Source organism: Hemitrygon akajei, chromosome 5, assembly GCF_048418815.1.
Source record: "Hemitrygon akajei chromosome 5, sHemAka1.3, whole genome shotgun sequence".
Lineage (NCBI taxonomy): Eukaryota > Metazoa > Chordata > Chondrichthyes > Myliobatiformes > Dasyatidae > Hemitrygon > Hemitrygon akajei.
In genome coordinates, this window is record NC_133128.1 from 194,567,038 (window position 1) to 194,593,045 (window position 26,008).

A 26,008-nucleotide genomic window follows, 5' to 3' on the forward strand; every position below is an offset into this window, starting at 1 on the left:
GTGTGACAGATGGCAGGGGAGCTGCATGGCCTTGGCTGCAGCAAGGACTAGGCCTCAAGCCTCGGGCTTGCCTACTACTGCAATCCAGGAAAGGCAATGCTGTGCTAGGTTGAGGTTGGCCTCTCCCATTGGTGCTGCCCTCCAGTGTCCGATTGGTGGAATGACAAGCCGGATTGTGCATGTGTGTTTGTCTGCAGACCACTGGCAACAGCACCACCAATTTGTGGGACTTATCACACAGGGACTTGGGACTTAAGTATATTATATAATAATATATATTTTGCATGACTCTATGTGTGCTAGCTATCTTGAATGCACTGTGTATGTTTTGCATCTTGGCCCCAGAGTAATGCTGTTATGTTCAGCTGTATTCATGTATGATTGAATGATAATTAATCTTGAATTTGATTTGATTTAAATTTGAAAATCGCAAGCTAAATAGGTAATCAAAAATATTCTTACCCATTAAGATTATAACCAGTCATCAATAATATTAAAATTATGTTCCACATCACAGGAGTTTTTTTTTAGCTTACGTTTATTATACAATGTCCTTGTTCTTCAAGTACACTAAATGTAGAGACAGGGGTCATAGGTACACTGAGTTTGTCTGCAGTACTTCCCATGCATTCTCTGTTCCAACCTTTTGAACTTAATGCAATTATGCATTTATCATTCTATCTTCAGGAAAGCAGGACAATGTGTTACTAGTTTGTTTGAAAAAAATGTACAATGGAGCAAACAAAACAAGATACTTTCAAAAATAATTTTCTTTCTCTTTCTTTCCGCAGTGCTTATTGTGGTTACTCTGGTTGTGTGTTGGACACCATTGCAAATTCGACGGATCATGGCAGCTTCCAAGGCCAGATCACACTGGACAATTGCATACCTCAAAGCTTTTTTAATCCTGATGCCTATCTCAGATACTTTCTTTTACCTCAGCTCAGTATTAAATCCACTGCTGTATTGTCTGTCCTCTAGGCAGTTCAGGGTGGTCTTTATGCAGGTTCTGCGCTGTAAAATTTCCATTGTGCATCGGAACATGCAGACGATAACCAGAAATTATACCATTCCCAAGATCAACACTCCTCAGTCAACAAAATCCCTCCTTCCTGCTCCACGGAAAGATGTCCACTCACACCGGAAAGCCACTCAGAGTCTTACATCTCCAATGGTAAGAGACAAGGTCTTTCAGCTTGAACCATTGTCACATCAGAACTGTGATCCTAAAACAGAATCAAAGTCAACAGGATTCAATCTGGATTCAAAGCCTGAGGTGTGGAATATTAACTCTGAGCCGCCATCACCGGAACAAACCATAGTGGTACATTTAAAAGAGCAACCAAATGAAGTCAGTGAAACAGAGATATAATGCTTTTATAAAACATAAATACTTCAAACAAAGGCCATAAGAAAACTTTTAAAGTGCTGTCAGTGTTAACTTTAAGGATACAGTGCCATGTAAAATTTCAATAAAGTTAACAATGGAAACTGTCTCTGTGGGCTAGTAATGTTCTTAGATAGTGGTTGTCTCTTATTAGTGATGCAAGGTGTTTCAGAACTGCACGTGAAATGCTAGCAGCAAACAAGGTAGCAAGTTCAGAACTCCTACAATGGTAATTAATCTTCTCAAAGTTTCTGTCACTTTATGAGTTTATGTTAGAAGTGTCGATGTGAGTATTCCAACAGCAGCTAAGAGCTTTAGACTTGCTCTGTTAGATGTTGATGAGTTTCCTCTCCTCCTGGGTCGGGGTCCATTACAGAGTGGAGTGTTACAGCAGCTGATGCATACAGATCCCACCTTTCCTGGGGAGCAAAATGACTGATAACCTGCAGACGTAATGAGGCAAGATGTAGAAGCAGCACAGGACTTTCGGTACATGACCCCTGGAAACAGAAAGACAGCACGGGTAAGATAAGCTCAGTGGTTCCAAATATTAACAGAGAACGTATACAGTATACAAACTGAAATTCTTACTCTTTGCAGACATCCTCAAAACAGAAGAAAAACCCCAAAGAATGAATGACAGTGAAAATGCAAGACCCCCTAAGCCCCCCCACTCTCATTATCAGGCAGCATCAACCCTCCCCCAGTAGAAAGCATCCGCATTCCCATCACCCACCAAGCAAGCAACAGCAAAGCCCCAAAGACAGTCCATCAAAAACTAGTGTTCATCCCGACAGTCTGACTCTCTCTCTCTCTAACAAGGGAAAAAGAGATATCACTCCTTCCACAGGACCAAGAAAAGCTCGTTGCTTCAATGTTACAGTTGATAGGTTGGATGCAACCTGCTACCTGTTACTGGTTGCATTTCTATTTCGCATTATTGTGCACTCTTATATTTGCTCACTCTAATGCAAACAGAAAAAGAAAACAACGTCTTTGGCTATTTATCCAAAGAGTTAAATTTCTGCTTTAAACTTAGAGAATGTGGTAATTTAAAGGGTAATTCTCATCCCATTTATAAAGATGACTAATGTATTAAACACAAACATCCTGCTGGGAATAAGAGCTATTAATCTTCTTTTCCACTCTCCCACTTCATTGGACTTTTGCTTGCAGGAGGAAGTGGGCTTCTATGATTTTCCTTTCAAGGGGTAATGACATCTGCCTCTTTTCTGCTGATTAAGTGAGAGGCCACTATTTGTCATACTCAAGCGTGATAAGAACTATACTCTCAAAATAACCATTCTCCTAGAGGGATCACGTCCTTGTGAACTTTCACTCTCAGAGATTATCATCCCTATTCTTAACAGATCTTTAGATTTCAAGACATTCATTCCATCTGAATTTTTTAATAACACAGGTACAAACACTTGGATTGCGAGATGAGAGCTGTTTGATGCTGTAATTGAGTTATGCATTAAAGTGACAGATAATAATGGAAAACACGTCAGAAATTAATCAGGCAAACTTGAAATCGTTGTCCTTTAATTGACTGCCTTTTGAGTCCGCCCTCCATTTGAACTAGGAGGTCAGCTGAAAAGGAAGGGACTGGATTGACCACGATCTCCTCCTATTTTTAATAACCTGAGAACACGTCTGGGGAAGTGCAGTTTTATTTCTTCAATATTCCTTCACTTAGTAATTCAGTTTGCAGTTTTGCTTGTTTCAGAATAAAGGCCCTCTCTGATTGGTTGGTGGACGTAAGCATCCTGTAGGAGGTCTAGTATATGGGAGTGATGTCTTCCTCTCCAATGTGCCCAGAGCAGTAGGAGTTCCCACACGGTGCTGGTGCCAGTTCATATCCGGGGGAACTGGGAAAGTAACTGAGCTATGTCAGATCTTTGCAAATTTGATTGTTTTTAATCTCAGCAACATTAGTTCATTTAGTAAATAAGTAAACCACATCGGCTATGAGCAATCCATATGGATAATGAAGAATATAAGGAATACCAGTTTTATAACATATAACAATTACAGCACGGAAACAGGCCATCTCGGCCCTTCTAGTCCATGCCAAACGCTTACTCTCACAGATGATTTTGCAGATGATGTAAGAAAATTATCTTTGAAAGGTTAATGATAGAGGAAGCTAATGGGAAAAATGATGGGATCCTGCCAAATGGGCCTAAAATGTCGACAGTACTTTTTTCCATAGGTCCTGCCTGGCCTGCTGAGTTCCTCCAGCATTTTGAGTGTGTTGCAGACATAGAATATATGGTGTGAAAATGTGAGGTTATTCCCTTCTGTGGGATGAACAGAGCATTTCCAGTGGCAAATTATAGTAAATAAATTGCAGAGTGAAATGTATTTATTTCATTAAATACATAAAGTTAAAGGCTGGCATAATAATGAACTAGGAAAGCTAATAATGTGTTCATGAAGGATAACAGTATCCTAAAGCAACCTTCAAGCAGTCAAGTGTGATGTGGAAATTGCCCACTGGTAAGCTAGTGAAATTTGTGATGTGGAGATTACCCACTGGTAAATTAGTGAACAGATGGTTTACACTCACTGGAGATTAAGAGTTGATCTCATTGAAAAATGTAGAATTCTGAGTGGAACTGACCATAGACAGTGAAAGGCTCTTTCTCTAGGTTGAAGACATTGGAACTTTGGTTCCTGGGGTCAGGGGAAGAGATGCAGAGTTCAGCATGTATTAATGTGATGTAGACCAACTGGTTTTCTCAAATTCTCTAACTCTGAAATTGTCCATGCTTAACTATGTATATCCATGTATTCTAAACAGAGAACAATTAACCATTGAATAAAAACCCAGGAAAATATGGATGGCACAAGAAAGCAGCTGTGAAACACCAACAGTGTATACACAACTGCTTAAGCCAGGGGTTCCCAAACTTCTTTTATGCCATGGACCAATACCATGAAGTAAAGGGTCTGTGGAGTCCAGGTTGGGAACCCTTGGCTTAAGCAGTGACATGGACCACTTCTGCTTTGACTTCTTATGTTCTTGTCAGCAAAACGATGAACATCATATGCAAACATACAATGATAAAGAGCTCTGTTAACAGTTTATCTATTTAAATCTGAAAATTGCACGAGATTATAGCTGGTAATCCAGGAGATAGTTTTTGAAATATTATGCTATGCGACAGTTGAATTGAATGCTCTATGTTACACCCTATCCCCGTGATATGCGAGGGATACGTTCACCACAGTCAATGCATAGTATGGAAAACACATTATGTGAATAATTATTTAAATGGAGAAAACAGGGTTGTGTTCCAGAGGGCTTCCTAAGTATGTTTTATCTGTAATTTATTCACATTTTCATACCAATACGACACAAAAGCAGTACCACAAGGCAACATTTGCATTATATTTCATCAATTTAAGGTAATTTTCAACATAATAAATCACAGAAAGTTAACACATGGGTGCACAGTACTCACCAACAGTGGCAGGTGTGTAGGCTCTGGGAGATGAGTGGTTGTGCAGTGGTGTTGGGCAGCTTTACACGGATGAGGTGGATGGTTGTGGGTCATCAGGATCATCAAGGACAGCAGGGGGTGAAGGAAGACAGAGAAATCTCTGGCAAGTTAGTGGAACTGTCAGAAGTGCTGGTGGCAGGAGATGCGACAAGTGTGGAGGTGGAGTTGGTGTGGATGACACCGGTTTGAAGAAAGTGGTGAGGGTAGTTTGCTTGGCAGCATTTTGTTTTTCAGCATAAATTTGTTTGTAGGAAAGAAGAGTTGATGGCAGGGAATAACTGAAATGCTGACTCTGTTCTAAACTTGGGTCCATGTCCATCGCCTTTTGTGCCAAGTGTTCCCCAGATTCTGTCCCCGGCAGTAGCATTCAGCCTCAACAGCAAAATGATTAGCAAACCAATCTTCAAAAACTTGACCAGTGACCCATGCTTTCTTGTTAGCTGCCCAGTGGCCAGGAAGCATATTCTTATTCAAACCCTTAAGAGCAAGGGGGTTTAGTGAATGGTAAACTAAGAGAGGCTTCATCTTACAGCATTGGAACACATAAGCAAAGTCAACCTATCCTTTGCTGCCTTGAAACCTGACAGTCTTTTCAACCTTATTTATGTAAGTGTGTTTCAGCATTCGCTTCCAAAAAAAGCCCGGTTTCATCTGCATTAAACACCTGCTTTGATGTGATGCCTGACTCAGCTATCATAGCCCGCAACTGCACAGGGTAGCGTTCAGCAGCTTCGTGGTCAGCACTAGCTTGCTCACCACGCACAGCTAAGCTGTGAAGCCTGTGACGATTAACAAACTTAGAAAACCATCCCCTACTTGCATTAAAGCTAACAATATCACTTGACACTTCCTCTCTAGCCTCTGAACAAAGGCGACCATAAATTTCCAAAGCTTTCACACGAAGATGATCGGAACTGAGTGTTGTTTTTTTCTTTGTTTCATGCTCAATGTACAAACTCAACACTTTCTCCATTTTTGTCATAATCGGGTGACGCACTTTGGTAACAATCTTTGAAGACACTTGAGATGAATCATTCAATGCACTTCTTATTTTCTCAGCATTTTTCTTTATGTTCCTGATTGTGGACTCACCCAGGCCTAAGTAGCATCCCAGAGCTATGTTACCTTCACCTAACATGGTCTTGTTTATAATCTCCAACTTTTTTTCAAGTGTTAAAGGGGTTCTCTGTTGCTTGGCTGATGGCCCAGGACATGACATAGGTTGCTTGGGAGGCATGGTTAAATATTTCAAGCACAAAATCACTGCACCGTAGGTAATAACAGCAAAAGGTTCAGAGTGTATGATTGCACATCCACACGCTGCCACTACCAATGTGAGATTGGCGGGAGTGAGAATGTGAGGCGTGCACGCGTGGCTTGTTTTGGCGAGAAAGTGGTGCGTCTCGTCCCACACAATACTGGTCGGCCAACAGCCTCGCAGACTCCACTGCACACGCACAAATAACTGTGAGTTTTGGATGCATCTAAGGAGAAATTGGTAGAAATAGGTTCGACGCACAACTGTGAAAACGCATTGTAAACACAAAGTACACTGCAGATGCTGTGGTCAAATCAAGACGTACAAAAAAGCAGGATGAACTCAGCAGGTCGGGCAGCATCCGTTGAAAGAAGCAGTCAATGTTTCGGGCCGAGACCCTTCGTCAGCATTAGAGACCTAATGTGAGGTCTTGACCCGAAACGTTGACTGCTTTTTTCAACGGATGCTGCCCGACCTGCTGAGTTCATCCAGCATTTGTGAAAACGCATTGTCTGAAGATGCATATAATAGGGATAGGGTATAGTTGTAAGTCTCACCTGGGCACACAGTGTTCTGAAGACTTTCTGACAAGTTGCAGAAAGCCATGCAACCTGAATCTGCAAATATGTTAAACTGTCATTGTTTCATTAGTTGCCAGCATTAATAATATGGGAACGAGAGGGACCAAACCTGTACCATTGTTCCGTTTATCCATGTTCATCCATTTCTACAGATAGTAAGAATCCATTGGTTTTAGTCTTCAAGCTTTTAATTTTCAAGGTGGCTGAATTTTAGTTGACAACTTAGCAAAGAATGAGGCCATTCTCAACAGATCCATACTGGCTCCTAGCAGAGTAATTCCACTAGTCCCCTTCCCCCTTTGTGTTTACTTGAACCCTTCTCAGTTATATTTTACACTAAAAGTTAACTCACAGTGGACAACAGTGGATCTCTGGGAAAAGACTCACACAGTTACCGATAGGCAGACAGCTCCAGAGACTGGGATAAATCCCAGGTCCTGGAGCAGGGAGGTGGCGGTGGTAAATAATATGTTGCCATGACAGTCCTACTGTACTACCATGGAGGAATTTCCCATTATCCCTGACTTGGAAATGAAGATCCTCATGCATGGAAAGTCTTCTTTGTAGTATGGTGTTAATCTCTTGCTTAAAACAGATACCTCCCCAGGTTACAAGTATCTGGCTTACGGACACATTGTGCAGATGGAGAACATTCGGAGACCAGCAGGCTGGATTTTCTGCTGGGTGGGAATAAAATGGGTCATTTCCATGTTCCTTGTCTAATTACAGCACACCTACCCCCACCCCATCCAGTCTTGTTCACCACCAAGCTGCCACTAGGTTAAGGCAGCCAGGGTTGTCAATGCCGAGCAGTCTCACCCACGCACTGTGTCAGTAAGGCCGAGCCCTGGCAGATACACCTGCTTTCCCATTTCTCTGGTCCTCTCCCACACACAGGTTTTATTGATTTCCAACTTACAGTGCTCAGGTCAGGAATAATTCTCAGGAAACTTACCTTGCCATAAACTGGAGAATACTTGTATTATCTGTAAAATTCTGGGAAACTGAATCAGGATCAGAATCACTGACATGTTTTGTGAAATGTGCTGCTTTGTGGCAGCGGTATGATGCAATAGCAATCGGTTGGTAATTAGTACCCTGTTCTCTCTCTCTTCATTTGGTTGAGTGGTGAAAGTTCTTCCCAAAAAATCTGCAGCAATGTTGTTTGGAGTCACTTTCACCTCACTTCCTCATTAGTAACACACACCATGCTGGAAGAAGTAGGCAGGTCAGGCAGCAGCTATGCACCCAGAACATCAACTCTTTATTCCATTCCTTAGATGCTGTCTGATCTGCTAAAGTTCCTCCAGCATTTAGTGTGCATTACTGCAGATTTTCAGCATCTACAGAATCTCTTGTGTTTGTGATTTCCTTGCTAGTTGTGGTTTCAGCCTATCTGTACGCTCCTCCCATCCACAGCTCAGAAGTTCCTGTTGTGAGCTGTAGTAGTAGAGAACAGCTTTCTGTCCTTGGGAGCATCCTTCCTTAATGGGGGTTATTATTTTAAAATGAAAGTATTAGGTCAGCTTAAAGCTATGCATCAAGTTCCCAATAATTCTCTTGAAATGCTGAAATCTGAAAAAAAACTTGGCCCATACCTGCCCCTAGTCCTTTCACTCTTTTCAACTTCCCAGATTGTCTGAAAAGCCCAGAGGCTCTGTATTCATCTCGTCAACAACTTTGGCACTGTAAAAAATAGTCCACTTGTCTTTAAACAGTTTGCTTGTAGGATTTTGTTTCTGAAGCTCCTCTGTTACGTCAGACCTCAGAATGGCGATGTAGAAGTCTGCATCTTATGATTCCACAGAGTAAAGCAATTCCATGTTGGAACCTTTACAATTCTTACATCAACAGCTGCCATTGCCAATTAAAATGTTTACCCTAATAATAGCCACAGTCTATGTAAATTTATTACACAATAATTACACCTTTCCCTTAAATTGAAGAGTGGAAATCTCATCATAGGCTGTAATCAAAGTATGGCAATTTTACAGGGAATACATTGATTATAAATGTATAATTGATAACCAAAATTTAAAGGACAGAACAAATGACTTTAAAACGGGTCCTGAATTCAGTCCAATTATTGCCTGCTGCCAGCCTTGTTTCACCTTAACTCTACAGGATCTTAATTTCCCATGTGCAATGCGAGTTGTATTATAAATAATAGGATACGCTTAACAGAAATCCCTCAGGAATGCAACATCCATCGCCATTAATAAATGATCTGTTAGGCTGAGGAACATCTACATACTTATACCTTTTATGTCAATCTTTTTGTCATCCTAAGTTCCCGAAACAATTTCTATTGCAACAATTCAGAAAATGCTTTCTGGTGGTTACTCCGGCATCTATTCATTTGATGTTTGATATCCAAAAGATCTTATCAAATTAATATGACAAAATGGGTAACCTTCGGAGAATTTGTTTGTTGTATATAGTGACTGGTTTATCTGCTCAATCACTTCTGTTTTTGATGTACCCTTTTATTTTCCCTTTATGTATCAATTGGGGCTGTACATTTCTAAACTAATTTGGCTGGGGGATGGGACCCAGAGTAATAGGGCAGAGGATGGGACAGTTGGTATACATATGCAATGTCTGGTGAGACTGTAAAAAGGATAGGCAGGTTATAGGGCAAAGTTGAAGTCTGTGGGATGGGTATTTAAACTAAATGTAAGGTATGCAAAACTGAGAATGAAATAAAAGGGAAGGAGGGTGCAGGAGATGTAACTGAAGTCCTTCAAAAAAATAAAAAGACAAAAAAAGACAAAAAAGACAAGAATTTGGAGAAGGAGGTCTGAGAATCGGAGCGGGAGTGCGGTGGGAGCCATTTTGATTTTTTCTTCTTCTCATCGGAGTAAAGAGAGGCGGGACTGCAGTGGAAGATTTAAAAGAAACACAACGGGTATCATCGTTTTGCGGGCAGTGGAGTGAGCCGGGAGCAAAGTGAAGCTTAAGGGCTTGGGCTCAATGGGCTTAGGTGGAAACGAGTGAGGCAAGGTAGGTTTAGTCTTCAATTTTTCCTGTTATTTGAGGAAAGGGGGCAGTATGAGTGTGAGGGCAGCTTGTTCTCGGTGTCGGATGTGGGAGGTCCTGGAGTCTGCAAGCTTCCCGGACGTCCACATCTGCGCCAGGTGTGCCGAGCTGCAGCTCCTAAGGGACCATGTTAGGGAACTGGAGATGCAGCTCGATAACCTCTGTCTAGTCAGGGAGAGTGAGGAGTTGATAGAGAGGAGTTACAGGCAGGTGGTCACGCCAGGGCTACAGGACGCAGACAAGTGGGTCACGGTAAGGAGGGGGAAGGAGAAGAGTCAGGTACTAGAGAGTACCCCAGTGACTGTACCCCTTGACAATAAGTACTCCTGTTTGAGTACTGTTGGGGGGACAGCCTACCTGGGGGAAGCAACACTGGCCGTGCCTCCGGCACAGAGTCAGGCCCTGTGGCTCAGAAGGGTAGGGAAAGGAAGAGGAAGGCAGTAGTAATAGGGGACTTGATAGTTAGGGGGTCAGATAGGCGATTCTGTGGATGCAATCAGGAGACACGGATGGTAGTTTGCCTCCCTGGTGCCAGGGTCCAGGATGTTTCTGATCGCGTCCAAAATATCTTGAAGTGGGAGGGTGAAGAACCAGAGGTCGTGATACATATAGGTACCAATGACATAGGAAGGAAAAGGGAAGAGGTCCTGAAAGGAGAATATAGGGAGTTAGGTAGGGAGTTGAGAAGAAGGACCGCAAAGGTAGTAATCTTGGGATTACTGCCTGTGCCACATGACAGTGAGAGTAGGAATGGAATGAGGTGGAGGATAAATGCGTGGCTGAGGGATTAGAGCAGGGGGCAAGGATTCAAGTTTCTGGATCATTGGGACCTCTTCTGGGGCAGGCGTGAACTGCACAAATAGGATGGGTTACACTTGAATCCTAGGGGAGGATTTGCGAAGGCTACTGGGGAGACTTTAAACTAGAATGGTTGGGGGTGGGAATCAAATTGAAGAGACTAGGAGAGAGGAGGTTAGTTCACAAATAGAGAAAGCTAGTAGACAGTGTGTGAGGGAGGATAGGCAGGTGATAGAGAAGGGGAGCATTCAGACTGAAGATATAGGGGAGAAGGAAGAAAAAGATAATAAAGTTGTTTGCATAAACAGAGAGTAAGAGGTGGAGAGTTTCTTAAATGCATCTATTTTAATGCTAGAAGCATTGTAAGAAAGGTGGATGAGCTTAGAGCATGGATTGATATTTGGAAATATGATGTTATAGCTACTAGTGAAACATGGTTGCAGGAGGAATGTGATTGGCAACTAAATATTCCTGGATTTCATTGCTTCAGGTGTGATAGAATTGGAGGGGCAAGAGGGGGAGGTGTTGCATTGTTTGTCAGAGAAAATATTACAGCGGTGCTTTGGCAGGATAGATTAGAGGGCTTGTCTAGGGAGACGATCTGGGTGGAATTGAGGAATAGGAAAGGTGTAGAAACACTTATAGGGATGTATTATAGACCACCTAATGGGGAGCAAGAATTGGAGGAGCAAATTTGTAAGGAGATAGCAGATATTTGTAGTAAGCACAAGGTTGTGATTGCGGGAGATTTTAATTTTCCACACATAGACTGGGAAGCCAATTCTGTAAAAGGGCTGGATAGTTTAGAGTTTGTAAAATGTGTGCAGGATAGTTTTTTGTAGCAATACATAGAGGTACCAACTAGAGAAGGGGCAGTGTTGGATCTCCTGTTAGGGAATGAGATAGGTCAGGTGACGGAAGTCTGTGTTGGGGAGCACTTAGGGTCCAGTGATCACAATGCCATTAGTTTCAATATAATTATGGAGAAGGATAGGACTGAACCCAGGGTTAAGATTTTTGATTGGAGAAAGGCTAACTTTGAGGAGATGCGAAAGGATTTAGAAGGAGTGGATTGGCACAATTTGTTTTATGGGAAGGATGTAATAGAGAAATGGAGGTCATTTGAAGGTGAAATGTTGAGGGTAGAGAATCTTTATGTTCCTGTTAGGTTGAAAGGAAAGGTTAAAAGTTTGAGAGAGCCATGGTTTTCAAGGGATATCAGAAAAAGAGAGAGATCTACAATAAATACAGGTAGCATGGAGTAAATGAGGAGTTCGAGGAATATAAAGAATGTAAAAAGAATCTAAAGAAAGAAATTAGAAAAGCTAAAAGTAGAAATGAGGTTGCTTTGGCAAGTAAGGTGAAAATAAATCCAAATGGTTTCTACAATTATATTAATAACAAAAGGATAGTGAGGGATAAAATTAGTCCCTTAGAGAATCAGAGTGGACAGCTATGTGTGGAGCCGAAAGAGATGGGGGAGATTTTGAACAATTTCTTTTCTTCGGTATTCACTAAGGAGAAGGATATTGAATTGTGTAAGGTAAGGGAAACAAGTAGGTAGTTATGGAAACTATGATGATTAAAGAAGAGGAAGTACTGGCACTTTTAAAGAGTATAAAAATGGATAAGTCTCCAGGTCCTGACAGGATATATCCTAGGACCTTGAGGGAAGTTAGTACAGAAATAGCAGGGGCTCTGAAAGAAATATTTCATATGTCATTTGCAATGGGGATGATGCCAGAGGATTGGTGTATTGCTCATGTGGTTCCATTGTTTAAAAAGGGTTCTAAGAGTAATCCTAGCAATTATCAGCCTGTAAGTTTGACGTCAGTGGTGGGTAAATTAATGGAAAGTATTCTTAGAGATGGTATATATAATTATCTGGATAGACAGAGTCTGATTAAGAACAGTCAACATGGATTTGTGCGTGGAAGGTCATGTTTGATAAATCTTATTGAAACTTTTGAAGAGGTTATGAGGAAAGTTGATGAGGGTAAAGCAGTGGATGTTGTCTATATGGACTTCAGTAAGGCTTTTGACAAGGTTCCACATGGAAGGTTAGTTAGGAAGGTTCAATCATTAGGTATTAATATTGAAGTAGTAAAATGGATTCAACAGTGGCTGGATGGGAGATGCCAGAGAGAAGTGGTGGATAACTGTTTGTCAGGTTGGAGGCCGGTGACTAGTGGTGTGCCTCAGGGATCTGTACTGGGTCCAATGTTGTTTGTCATATACATTAATGATCTGGATGATGGGGTGGTAAATTGGATTAGTAAGTATGCAGATGATACTAGGCTAGGTGGCGTAGTGGATAATGAAGTAGGTTTTCAAAGCTTGCAGAGAGATTTAGGCCAGTTAGAAGAGTGGGCTGAAAGATGGCAGATGGAGTTTAATGCTGGTAAGTGTGAGGTGCTACATTTTAGTAGGACTAATCAAAATAGGACATACATAGTAAATGGTAGGGCATTGAGTAATGCAGTAGAACAGAGTGATCTAGGAATAATGGTGCATAGTTCCCTGAAGGTGGAATCTCATGTGGATAGGGTGGTGAAGAAAGCTTTTGGTATTCTGGCCTTTATAAATCAGAGCATTGAGTATTGGAGTTGGGATGTAATGGTAAAATTGTACAAGGCCAAATTTGGAGTATTGTGTTTACTGTAAATTTACAGTTCTGGTCACTGAATTATAGGAAAGGTGTTAACAAAATAGAGAGAGTACAGAGGAGATTTACTGGAATGTTACCTAGGTTTCAGCACCTAGGTTACAGGGAAAGGTTAAACAAGTTAGGTCTTTATTCTTTGGAGCATAGAAGGTTGAGGGGGGACTTGATAGAGGTATTTAAAATTATGAGGGTGATAGATAGAGTTGACATGGATAGGCTTTTTCTATTGAGAGTAGGGGAGATTCAAACAAGAGGACATGAGTTGAGAGTTAAGGGGCAAACGTTTAGGGGTAACACGAGGGTGAACTTCTTTACTCAGAGAGTGGTAGTTGTGTGGAACGTGCTTCCAGTAGAAGTGGTAGAGGCAGGTTCAATTTTGTCATTAACAAAAAATTGGATAGGTATATGGCAGGAAAGGAATGGAGGGTTATGGGCTGAGTGCAGGTAGGTGGGACTAGGTGAGAGTAAGTGGTTCAGCTCGGACTAGAAGGGCCGAGATGGCCTGTTTCTGTGCTGTAATTGTTATATGGTTATATGGTTGAAAAGTTTAGAATGGGATAAGCATTTAACTTTCAGTAACATGAGGACAAAATGGAAAAGGATGATGAATGCAGGGCTGAAGGTGAATGTAGACAGTATACGGAATATGGTAGATGATCTTGTAACGCAGTAAAGGAATTACAGAGGCATGAGAGAGCAGCTCCTAATGGCATGTGCCTCAAATAACCTCGGACAAAGGTGCCTTACTGGTGCCTTAAAACCAATCACTTCAGGTAAACGGGGCTTGTCAGCTGTGCTTGGCAGCTCATCTAGGAGAAGGAAAACTCTGATCTCCAACCTCCACTACCTTGCAGCTATATCCACTCATGAGGAAAGTCTTTAGGAGTCTACATCAAAGGAGTCTAAGTCCCTAAGGCAGTCCTACATTGAGTTCAATGCTGACTGGCAACTCCAACGTATCAAACTGTATCGGTCTGTGCCGTTCCTTTGGGCTCATCAGATGCGTGGAGTGGGGGAGCCCGTTACCTGGGCAACAGCTTGCTGTCCATATCGTACTGCCCAGGCTTGCATATCTAGACAGCTCGGATGCAATATTCATAATCAACTCTGACCGGCAGAGGCCACAGACTCAGGGCGGGGGCAGAAGTGAGTGTAATTACTATTACCAGAAGATGCTTGAGAAACTGAAGGGCTTGAAGGCAGAGAAGTCACCTGGATGAAATGGACTACATCCCCAGATTCTGAAAGAGGCAGCTGAAGAGATTGTGTGGGCATTAGTAATGATATTTCAAGAATCACTGGATTCTGGCATGGTTCCAGAGGATTGTAAAATTGTAAATATCACTCTACTCTTCAAGATGACAGGGAGGCAAAAGACAGGAAATTAAAGGCCAGTTAGGCCAGTTTGCTTCGCTGTTGGAGTAATTGAAAAGGATGAGGTTTTGGGGTACTTGGAGGGCACGTGATAAAATAAGCTGATGGTTTCCTTAAAGGGGAAATCTTACACTTCAAATCTGTTCTAATTCTCTGAGGCATGATTATCAAAAAAAATCATGGATTTTCAGAAGCCTTTAGAAGGCACATGAGGCTGCTAAACAAGCTTAGAACCCATGGTATTACAGGAAAGATACTAGTATGAATAAAGGATTGGCTGATTAGCAGAAGGCAAAGACAGGAAATAAAGGGAGCCTTTTCTGGTTGGCTGCTTGTGACTATTAGTATCTGCAGGGGTTGGTGTTGGCACTACTTCTTTTCACTTGTACGTCAAAGATCTCGATGATGGAAGTTTGCAGATGACATGAAATAGGTGGAGGTAGTATTAAAGAAGCAGAAAGTCTGCAGAAGGACTTGGACAGATTAGGAGAATGGGCAAAGAAGTGGCAGATGGAGTATAAGCAACACATACAAAATGCTGGTGGAACACAGCAGGCCAGGCAGCATCCACAGGGAGAAGCACTGTCGATGTTTCGAGCCGAGACCCTTCGTCAGGACTCAGATGGAGTATAGTATAAGAAGTGAATAGTCATGCAGCTTGGTAGAAGGAATAAAGAGATAGACTATTTTCTAAATGGAGAGAAAATTCAAAAATCAGAGGTGCAACAGGACTTGTGAGTGCCTGTGCAAGATTTCCTAAAGGTTAACTTGCAGTTTGATTTGATTGTAAGGAAGGCAAATACAATCAGAAACAAGAGAAAATCTGCAGGTGCTGGAAATCCAAGCAACACACACAAAATGCTGGAGGAAATTAGCAGGCCAGGCAGTGTCTATGGAAAAGATGACAGTCGATGTTTTGGACTGAGGCCCAAAAAAAGATGAGGTGACACCAGGAGAAGGGGAGGGGTGGTGAAGAGTTGGGAAGTTGATTGGTGAAAACAGCTAGAGAAGGGGGAATCTAATAGGAGAGGACAGAAGGCCATGGAAGAAAGAAAAGGGGGAGGAGCACCCGAGGGAGGTGATTGGCAGGCAAAGAATAAGGTGGGAGAGGGAAAAGGGGGTGGGGAATACTAAAGTTGGGGGGCAATACCAGAATTTTGAGAAATTGATGTTCATGCCATCAAGTTTGAGGCTATCCAGACAGAATGTGAGGTATCGTTTCTCCAACCTGAGTGTAAACTCATTGCGACAGTGGAGGAGGACATGGACTGACATGTCGGAATATGAGAAAAGGCAAATGCAATTTTAGCATACATTTGAAGAGATCTGGAATATACAAATAATTATGTGATGCTGAGGCTCTATAAGGCATTGGTCAGGTCACACGGGGTATTGTGATCAATTTTGGGCTCCTTATATAAGATGTGATGGAATTGGAGAGGCTGTTCATGAGAACGATCCCAGGAATAAAAGGGTTAACATACAATGGCCGATTGATAAGTTCAGGGCCTAAGGTAGGAGTCAACTTTAGAAAACCTAGCATATTTATTTTTCAACATAGTCCCCTCCTACATTTACACACTTAGTCCAGCGGTCGTGGAGCATACGGATCTTGGACCTCCAGAAAGTGGCCACAGCAGGGGTGATTGATAAGTTTGTGGCCTAAGATAGAAGGAGATGAGTTATTAACAAACTTTCTGCATAATCACTCCAAGAGTTAAACTGCATTGCATGTAACGAGAGCTGTATAACTCATCTCCTTCTACCTCAGGCCATGAACTTATCAATCACTCCTGCTGTGGACACTTTCTGGAGGTCCAAGATCTGTATGCTCCATGACCGCTGGACTAAGTGTGTAAATGTAGGAGGGGACTAGGTTGAAAAATAAATGTGCTAGGTTTTCTAAAATTGACTCCTTCTACCTTAGGACACAAACTTATCAATCACTCCTTGACTGAGGAGTGTTTGATGGCTCTGAGTCTGTACTTGCTGGAATTTCGGGGGGTGGGTTGAAACCTATCAAATATTGAAATGTGGAAAACATGCTTCTAATTGTGGGGGAGTCTAGGACCAGAGGGCATAGCCTCAGAATAGAGGGACATCCACTTAAAACATAGATGAGGAGGTATTTCCTTAGCAAGAGGGTGATGAATCCATGGAAATCATTCTCACTGATGGAACTGGAGGCCAAGTCACTGTGTTTACTTAATGTGGAGGTTGATAGGTTCTTGATTAGTAAAGGTATCACAGGTTATAGACAGAAGACAGGAAAATGGGGTTCAGAAGGATATTAAATCAGCCAAGATGGAATTGTGGAACAGATTCAACCAACTGAATTCCCTAATTATACTCCTATATCTTATAGAGACACATTCATCAGCCTTATAGATTCCAGCTCTAATTAACTTGGAAAACTCAGAATGAGTTCTACCACTTTTTCTGATTTACATTTTCAAGGTACACATCTTACTCTATTTTGATTCTACACTCCATTCTACCCCTATCTACAGAATTACTCTACTTTGACGCTACACTCCATTGCATCCTGGCTAAAGAATTACTCTGCATTGTCGCAACACTCCATTCTATTTCTGTCAACAGAATTACTCTACTTTGAATCTACACTCCAATCTATTCTGGCTACAGAATTACTCTGCTTTGTGTCTACACTCCATTCTATAACTATCTACAAAATTCTTCAGCTTTGTCTCCACACTCCATTCTAACTTGTATACAGAATTACACTGCTTTGTCTCTACATCCATTCTATAATGTATACAGAATTACTCTGCTTTGTCTCTAAAATCTATTCCATCCCTATCTAAAGAATTACTCTGCTTTGTCTCTACACTGCATTCTATCCTGTCTACAGAATTACTCTGCTTTTTCTCCAAACTCCATTCTATCGCTATCTACAGAATTACACTGCTTTGTCTCTACACCCGATTATATTCCTATCTATAGAATCACTCTGTTTTGTCTCTACACACCATTCTATCCAGGCTACAGAATTACTCTGCTTTGTCTCTACATCCATTCTATTCCAATCTACAGAATTACTCTGCTTTGTCTCTACACTCCATTATATTCTGGCTACAGAATTACTCTGCTTTGTCTCTACATCCATTCTATTCCAATCTACAGAATTACTCTGCATTGTCTCTACACCCGATTACATTCCTATCTATAAAATTACTCTGCTTTGTCTCTACACCTGATTATATACCTACCTACAGAATAACTCTGCTTTGTATCTACACACCATTCTATTACCGTCTACAGAATTACTCTGCTTTGTCTCTACACTCCATTCTATACTACCTACAGAATTACTCTGCTTTGTCTCAACCCGATTATATACCTACCTACAGAATAACTCTGCTTTGTCTCTACACTCCATTCTATTAAGATCTACAGAATTACTCTGCATTGTGTGTACACACCATTCCATCCTGGCTACAAAATTACTCTGCTTTGTCTCGACAATCCATTCTATTCTTATCTACAGAATTACTCTGCTTTGTCTCTACACACCATTCTGTCCTGGCTACAGAATTACTCTGCTTTGTCTCTACACTCCATTCTATTCCAATCTACAGAATTACTCTGCTTTGTCTCTACACACCATTATATCCAGGCTACAGAATTACTCTGCTTTGTCTCTACATCCATTCTATTCCAATCTACAGAATTACTCTGCTTTGTCTCAACACACCATTATATCCAGGCTACAGAATTACTCTGAGTTGTCTCTACATCTATTCTATTCCAATCTACAGAATTACTCTGCATTTTCTCCAAAATACATTCAATCCCTATCTACAAAATTACTCTGCTTTGTCTCTACATCCGATTATATTCCTATCTACAGAATTACTCTGCTTTGTCTCTACACTCCATTCTATTCTGGCAACAAAATTACTCTGCATTGTCTCTACATCTATTCTATTCCAATCTACAGAATTACTCTGCATTTTCTCCAAAATACATTCAATCCCTATCTACAAAATTACTCTGCTTTGTCTCTACACCCGATTATTTTCCTATCTACAGAATTGCTCTTCTTTGTCTCAACCCGATTATATACCTACCTACAGAATAACTCTGCTTTGTCTCTGCACTCCATTCTATTAAGATCTACAGAATTACTCTGCATTGTGTGTACACACCATTCCATCCTGGCTACAAAATTACTCTGCTTTGTCTCTACACTCCATTCTATTCCAGACTACAGAATTACTCTGCTTTGTCTCGACAATCCATTCTATTCTTATCTACAGAATTACAGTGCTTTGTCTCTACACACCATTCTGTCCTGGCTACAGAGTTACTCTGCTTTGTCTCTACACTCCATTCTATTCCGATCTACAGAATTACTCTGCTTTGTCTCTACACACCATTATATCCAGGCTACAGGATTACTCTGCTTTGTCTCTACATCCATTCTATTCCAATCTACAGAATTACTCTGCTTTGTCTCTACACACTATTATATCCAGGCTACAGAATTACTCTGGGTTGTCTCTACATCTATACTATTCCAATCTACAGAATTACTCTGCATTTTCTCCAAAATACATTCAATCCCTATCTACAAAATTACTCTGCTTTGTCTCTACATCCGATTATATTGCTATCTACAGAATTACTCTGCTTTGTCTCTACACTCCATTCTATTCTGGCAACAAAATTACTCTGCATTGTCTCTACATCTATTCTATTCCAATCTACAGAATTACTCTGCATTTTCTCCAAAATACATTCAAACCCTATCTACAAAATTACTCTGCTTTGTCTCTACACACCATGCTATCCTATCTACAGAATTACTCTACTTTCTCTCTACACTCCATTCTATTCCCGTCTACAGCATTACTCTGTTTTGTCTCTACACTCTATTCTATCCCTCTCTAAAGAATTACGCTGCTTTCTCTCTACACTGCATTCTATCCTGTCTACAGAATTACTCTGCTTTGTCTCCACACACAATTCTATCCAGGGTACAGAGTTACTCATCTTAATCTACATTGCATTCTATCCTGTCAAAAAGAATTACTCTGCTTTGTCCCTACACTCCAATTTATTCCTATCTACAGAATTACTCTGCTTTGTCTCTACACTCTATTATATTCCTGTCTACAGAATTACTCTGCTTTGTCTCTACATCCATTCTATCCCTATCTACAGAATTACTCTGCTTTCTCCCTACACACCATTCTATCCAGGGTACAGAATTACTCTGCTTTGTCTCTACACACCATTCTATCCAGGGTACAGAATAACATTTCTCACCCTACACTCCACTCCATTCCAATCTACATAATTACTCTGATTTGTTTCTACACTCCATTCTCTCCTGTCTCCAGAATAACGCTGCTTTGTCACTACACTCCATTCTATCTTGTCGACAGAATTACTCTGCTTTGTGTCTACACTCCATTCTATAACTATCTACAAAATTCTTCAGCTTTGTCTCCACACTCCATTCTAACTTGTATACAGAATTACTCTGCTTTGTCTCTACATCCATTCTATAATGTATAAAGAATTACTCTGCTTTGTCTCTACACTGCATTCTATCCTGTCTACAGAATTACTCTGCTTTTTCTCCAAACTCCATTCTATTGCTATCTACAGAATTACACTGCTTTGTCTCTACACCCGATTATATTCCTATCTATAGAATCACTCTGTTTTGTCTCTACACTCCATTATATTCTGGCTACAGAATTACTCTGCTTTTTCTCTACATCTATTCTATTCCAATCTACAGAATTACTCTGCTTTGTCTCTACACTCCATTCTGTTCCAATCTACAGAATTACTCTGCGTTGTCTCTGCACTCCATTCTATCCAGGCTACAGAATTACTCTGCTTTGTCTCTACACACCATTCTATCCAGGGTACAGAATAACCTTTCTTACTCTACACTCCACTCCATTCCAATCTACAGAATTACACTGAATTGTCTCCACACTCCATTCTCTCCTGTCTCCAGAATAACTGCTTTGTCACTACACTCCATTCTATCTTGTCGACAGAATTACTCTGCTTTGTGTCTACACTCCATTCTATAACTATCTACAGAATTACTCTGCTTTGTCTCTACACCCGATTATGTTTCTATCTACAGAATCTCTCTGTTTTGTCTCTACACACCATTCTATCCAGGCTACAGAATTACTCTGCTTTTTCTCCAAACTCCATTCTAACACTATCTACAGTATTACTCTGCATTGTCTCAACACTCCATTCTATTCCTGCTACAGAATTACTCTGCTTTGTCTCTACATCCATTCTATTCCAATCTACAGAATTACTCTGCTTTGTCTCAACACTCCATTCTATTCTGGCTACAGAATTACTCTGCTTTGTCTCTACACTCAATTTTATTCCTGCTACAGAATTACTCTGCTTTTTCTCTACACTCCATTCTATCGCTATCTAGAGAATTACTCTGCTTTGTCTCCACACTCCATTCTATCCAGGCCACAGAATTACTCTGATTTGTCTCAACACCTGATTATATACCTACCTACAGAATAACTCTGCTTTGTATCTACACACCATTCTATTACCATCTACAGAATTACTCTGCTTTGTCTCTACACTCCATTCTATCCTATCTACAGAATTACTCTGCTTTGTCTCAACCCGATTATATACCTACCTACAAAATAACTCTGCTTTGTCTCTACACTCCATTCTATTAAGATCTACAGAATTACTCTGCATTGTCTGTACACACCATTCCATCCTGGCTACAAAATTACTCTGCTTTGTCTCTACACTCCATTCTATTCCAGACTACAGAATTACTCTGCTTTGTCTCGACAATCCTTTCTATTCTTATCTACATAATTACTCTGCTTTGTCTCTACACACCATTCTGTCCTGGCTACAGAATTACTCTGCTTTGTCTCTACACTCCATTCTATTACCATCTACAAAATTACTCTGCTTTGTCTCTACATCCGATTATATTGCTATCTACAGAATTACTCTGCATTTTCTCCAAAATACATTCAAACCCTATCTACAAAATTACTCTGCTTTGTCTCTACACACCATGCTATCCTATCTACAGAATTACTCTGCTTTGTCTCTACATCCATTCTATAATGTATACAGAATTACTCTACTTTCTCTCTACACTCCATTCTATTCCCGTCTACAGCATTACTCTGTTTTGTCTCTACACTCTATTCTATCCCTCTCTAAAGAATTACGCTGCTTTCTCTCTACACTGCATTCTATCCTGTCTACAGAATTACTCTGCTTTGTCTCCACACACAATTCTATCCAGGGTACAGAGTTACTCATCTTAATCTACATTGCATTCTATCCTGTCAAAAAGAATTACTCTGCTTTGTCCCTACACTCCAATTTATTCCTATCTACAGAATTACTCTGCTTTGTCTCTACACTCTATTCTATCCCTCTCTAAAGAATTACGCTGCTTTCTCTCTACACTGCATTCTATCCTGTCTACAGAATTACTCTGCTTTGTCTCCACACACAATTCTATCCAGGGTACAGAGTTACTCATCTTAATCTACATTGCATTCTATCCTGTCAAAAAGAATTACTCTGCTTTGTCCCTACACTCCAATTTATTCCTATCTACAGAATTACTCTGCTTTGTCTCTACATCCATTCTATCCCTATCTACAGAATTACTCTGCTTTCTCCCTACACACCATTCTATCCAGGGTACAGAATTACTCTGCTTTGTCTCTACACACCATTCTATCCAGGGTACAGAATAACATTTCTCACCCTACACTCCACTCCATTCCAATCTACATAATTACTCTGATTTGTTTCTACACTCCATTCTCTCCTGTCTCCAGAATAACGCTGCTTTGTCACTACACTCCATTCTATCTTGTCGACAGAATTACTCTGCTTTGTGTCTACACTCCATTCTATAACTATCTACAAAATTCTTCAGCTTTGTCTCCACACTCCATTCTAACTTGTATACAGAATTACTCTGCTTTGTCTCTACATCCATTCTATAATGTATAAAGAATTACTCTGCTTTGTCTCTACACTGCATTCTATCCTGTCTACAGAATTACTCTGCTTTTTCTCCAAACTCCATTCTATTGCTATCTACAGAATTACACTGCTTTGTCTCTACACCCGATTATATTCCTATCTATAGAATCACTCTGTTTTGTCTCTACACTCCATTATATTCTGGCTACAGAATTACTCTGCTTTTTCTCTACATCTATTCTATTCCAATCTACAGAATTACTCTGCTTTGTCTCTACACTCCATTCTGTTCCAATCTACAGAATTACTCTGCGTTGTCTCTGCACTCCATTCTATCCAGGCTACAGAATTACTCTGCTTTGTCTCTACACACCATTCTATCCAGGGTACAGAATAACCTTTCTTACTCTACACTCCACTCCATTCCAATCTACAGAATTACACTGAATTGTCTCCACACTCCATTCTCTCCTGTCTCCAGAATAACTGCTTTGTCACTACACTCCATTCTATCTTGTCGACAGAATTACTCTGCTTTGTGTCTACACTCCATTCTATAACTATCTACAGAATTACTCTGCTTTGTCTCTACACCCGATTATGTTTCTATCTACAGAATCTCTCTGTTTTGTCTCTACACACCATTCTATCCAGGCTACAGAATTACTCTGCTTTTTCTCCAAACTCCATTCTAACACTATCTACAGTATTACTCTGCATTGTCTCAACACTCCATTCTATTCCTGCTACAGAATTACTCTGCTTTGTCTCTACATCCATTCTATTCCAATCTACAGAATTACTCTGCTTTGTCTCAACACTCCATTCTATTCTGGCTACAGAATTACTCTGCATTGTCTCTACACTCAATTTTATTCCTGCTACAGAATTACTCTGCTTTTTCTCTACACTCCATTCTATCGCTATCTAGAGAATTACTCTGCTTTGTCTCCACACTCCATTCTATCCAGGCCACAGAATTACTCTGATTTGTCTCAACACCTGATTATATACCTACCTACAGAATAACTCTGCTTTGTATCTACACACCATTCTATTACCATCTACAGAATTACTCTGCTTTGTCTCTACACTCCATTCTATCCTATCTACAGAATTACTCTGCTTTGTCTCAACCCGATTATATACCTACCTACAAAATAACTCTGCTTTGTCTCTACACTCCATTCTATTAAGATCTACAGAATTACTCTGCATTGTCTGTACACACCATTCCATCCTGGCTACAAAATTACTCTGCTTTGTCTCTACACTCCATTCTATTCCAGACTACAGAATTACTCTGCTTTGTCTCGACAATCCTTTCTATTCTTATCTACATAATTACTCTGCTTTGTCTCTACACACCATTCTGTCCTGGCTACAGAATTACTCTGCTTTGTCTCTACACTCCATTCTATTACCATCTACAAAATTACTCTGCTTTGTCTCTACATCCGATTATATTGCTATCTACAGAATTACTCTGCTTTGTCTCTACACTCCATTCTATTCTGGCAACAAAATTACTCTGCATTGTCTCTACATCTATTCTATTCCAATCTACAGAATTACTCTGCATTTTCTCCAAAATACATTCAAACCCTATCTACAAAATTACTCTGCTTTTTCTCTACACACCATGCTATCCTATCTACAGAATTACTCTGCTTTGTCTCTACATCCATTCTATAATGTATACAGAATTACTCTACTTTCTCTCTACACTCCATTCTATTCCCGTCTACAGCATTACTCTGTTTTGTCTCTACACTCTATTCTATCCCTCTCTAAAGAATTACGCTGCTTTCTCTCTACACTGCATTCTATCCTGTCTACAGAATTACTCTGCTTTGTCTCCACACACAATTCTATCCAGGGTACAGAGTTACTCATCTTAATCTACATTGCATTCTATCCTGTCAAAAAGAATTACTCTGCTTTGTCCCTACACTCCAATTTATTCCTATCTACAGAATTACTCTGCTTTGTCTCTACACTCTATTATATTCCTGTCTACAGAATTACTCTGCTTTGTCTCTACATCCATTCTATCCCTATCTACAGAATTACTCTGCTTTCTCCCTACACACCATTCTATCCAGGGTACAGAATTACTCTGCTTTGTCTCTACACACCATTCTATCCAGGGTACAGAATAACATTTCTCACCCTACACTCCACTCCATTCCAATCTACATAATTACTCTGATTTGTTTCTACACTCCATTCTCTCCTGTCTCCAGAATAACGCTGCTTTGTCACTACACTCCATTCTATCTTGTCGACAGAATTACTCTGCTTTGTGTCTACACTCCATTCTATAACTATCTACAAAATTCTTCAGCTTTGTCTCCACACTCCATTCTAACTTGTATACAGAATTACTCTGCTTTGTCTCTACATCCATTCTATAATGTATAAAGAATTACTCTGCTTTGTCTCTACACTGCATTCTATCCTGTCTACAGAATTACTCTGCTTTTTCTCCAAACTCCATTCTATTGCTATCTACAGAATTACACTGCTTTGTCTCTACACCCGATTATATTCCTATCTATAGAATCACTCTGTTTTGTCTCTACACTCCATTATATTCTGGCTACAGAATTACTCTGCTTTTTCTCTACATCTATTCTATTCCAATCTACAGAATTACTCTGCTTTGTCTCTACACTCCATTCTGTTCCAATCTACAGAATTACTCTGCGTTGTCTCTGCACTCCATTCTATCCAGGCTACAGAATTACTCTGCTTTGTCTCTACACACCATTCTATCCAGGGTACAGAATAACCTTTCTTACTCTACACTCCACTCCATTCCAATCTACAGAATTACACTGAATTGTCTCCACACTCCATTCTCTCCTGTCTCCAGAATAACTGCTTTGTCACTACACTCCATTCTATCTTGTCGACAGAATTACTCTGCTTTCTGTCTACACTCCATTCTATAACTATCTACAGAATTACTCTGCTTTGTCTCTACACCCGATTATGTTTCTATCTACAGAATCTCTCTGTTTTGTCTCTACACACCATTCTATCCAGGCTACAGAATTACTCTGCTTTTTCTCCAAACTCCATTCTAACACTATCTACAGTATTACTCTGCATTGTCTCAACACTCCATTCTATTCCTGCTACAGAATTACTCTGCTTTGTCTCTACATCCATTCTATTCCAATCTACAGAATTACTCTGCTTTGTCTCAACACTCCATTCTATTCTGGCTACAGAATTACTCTGCTTTGTCTCTACACTCAATTTTATTCCTGCTACAGAATTACTCTGCTTTTTCTCTACACTCCATTCTATCGCTATCTAGAGAATTACTCTGCTTTGTCTCCACACTCCATTCTATCCAGGCCACAGAATTACTCTGATTTGTCT

General features: G+C 40.4%; 2 protein-coding genes across 2 annotated transcripts in view; one reads left to right on the forward strand and one right to left on the reverse strand.

Moving 5' to 3' along the window:
• The window catches only part of LOC140728605 (G-protein coupled receptor 39-like), a 104,695-nt gene extending 103,201 nt beyond the window's left edge, over nt 1–1,494 (forward strand). The window contains exon 3 of the mRNA XM_073047593.1: nt 792–1,494. Within this exon, the coding sequence (XP_072903694.1) occupies nt 792–1,372 (581 nt within the window). The 3' untranslated portion in view covers nt 1,373–1,494. The remainder of the gene's footprint in view (nt 1–791) is intronic.
• LOC140728606 (ly6/PLAUR domain-containing protein 1-like) overlaps nt 790–26,008 on the reverse strand; it is a 214,805-nt gene continuing 189,586 nt past the window's right edge. The window contains exon 4 of the mRNA XM_073047594.1: nt 790–1,887. Within this exon, the coding sequence (XP_072903695.1) occupies nt 1,655–1,887 (233 nt within the window). The 3' untranslated portion in view covers nt 790–1,654. The remainder of the gene's footprint in view (nt 1,888–26,008) is intronic.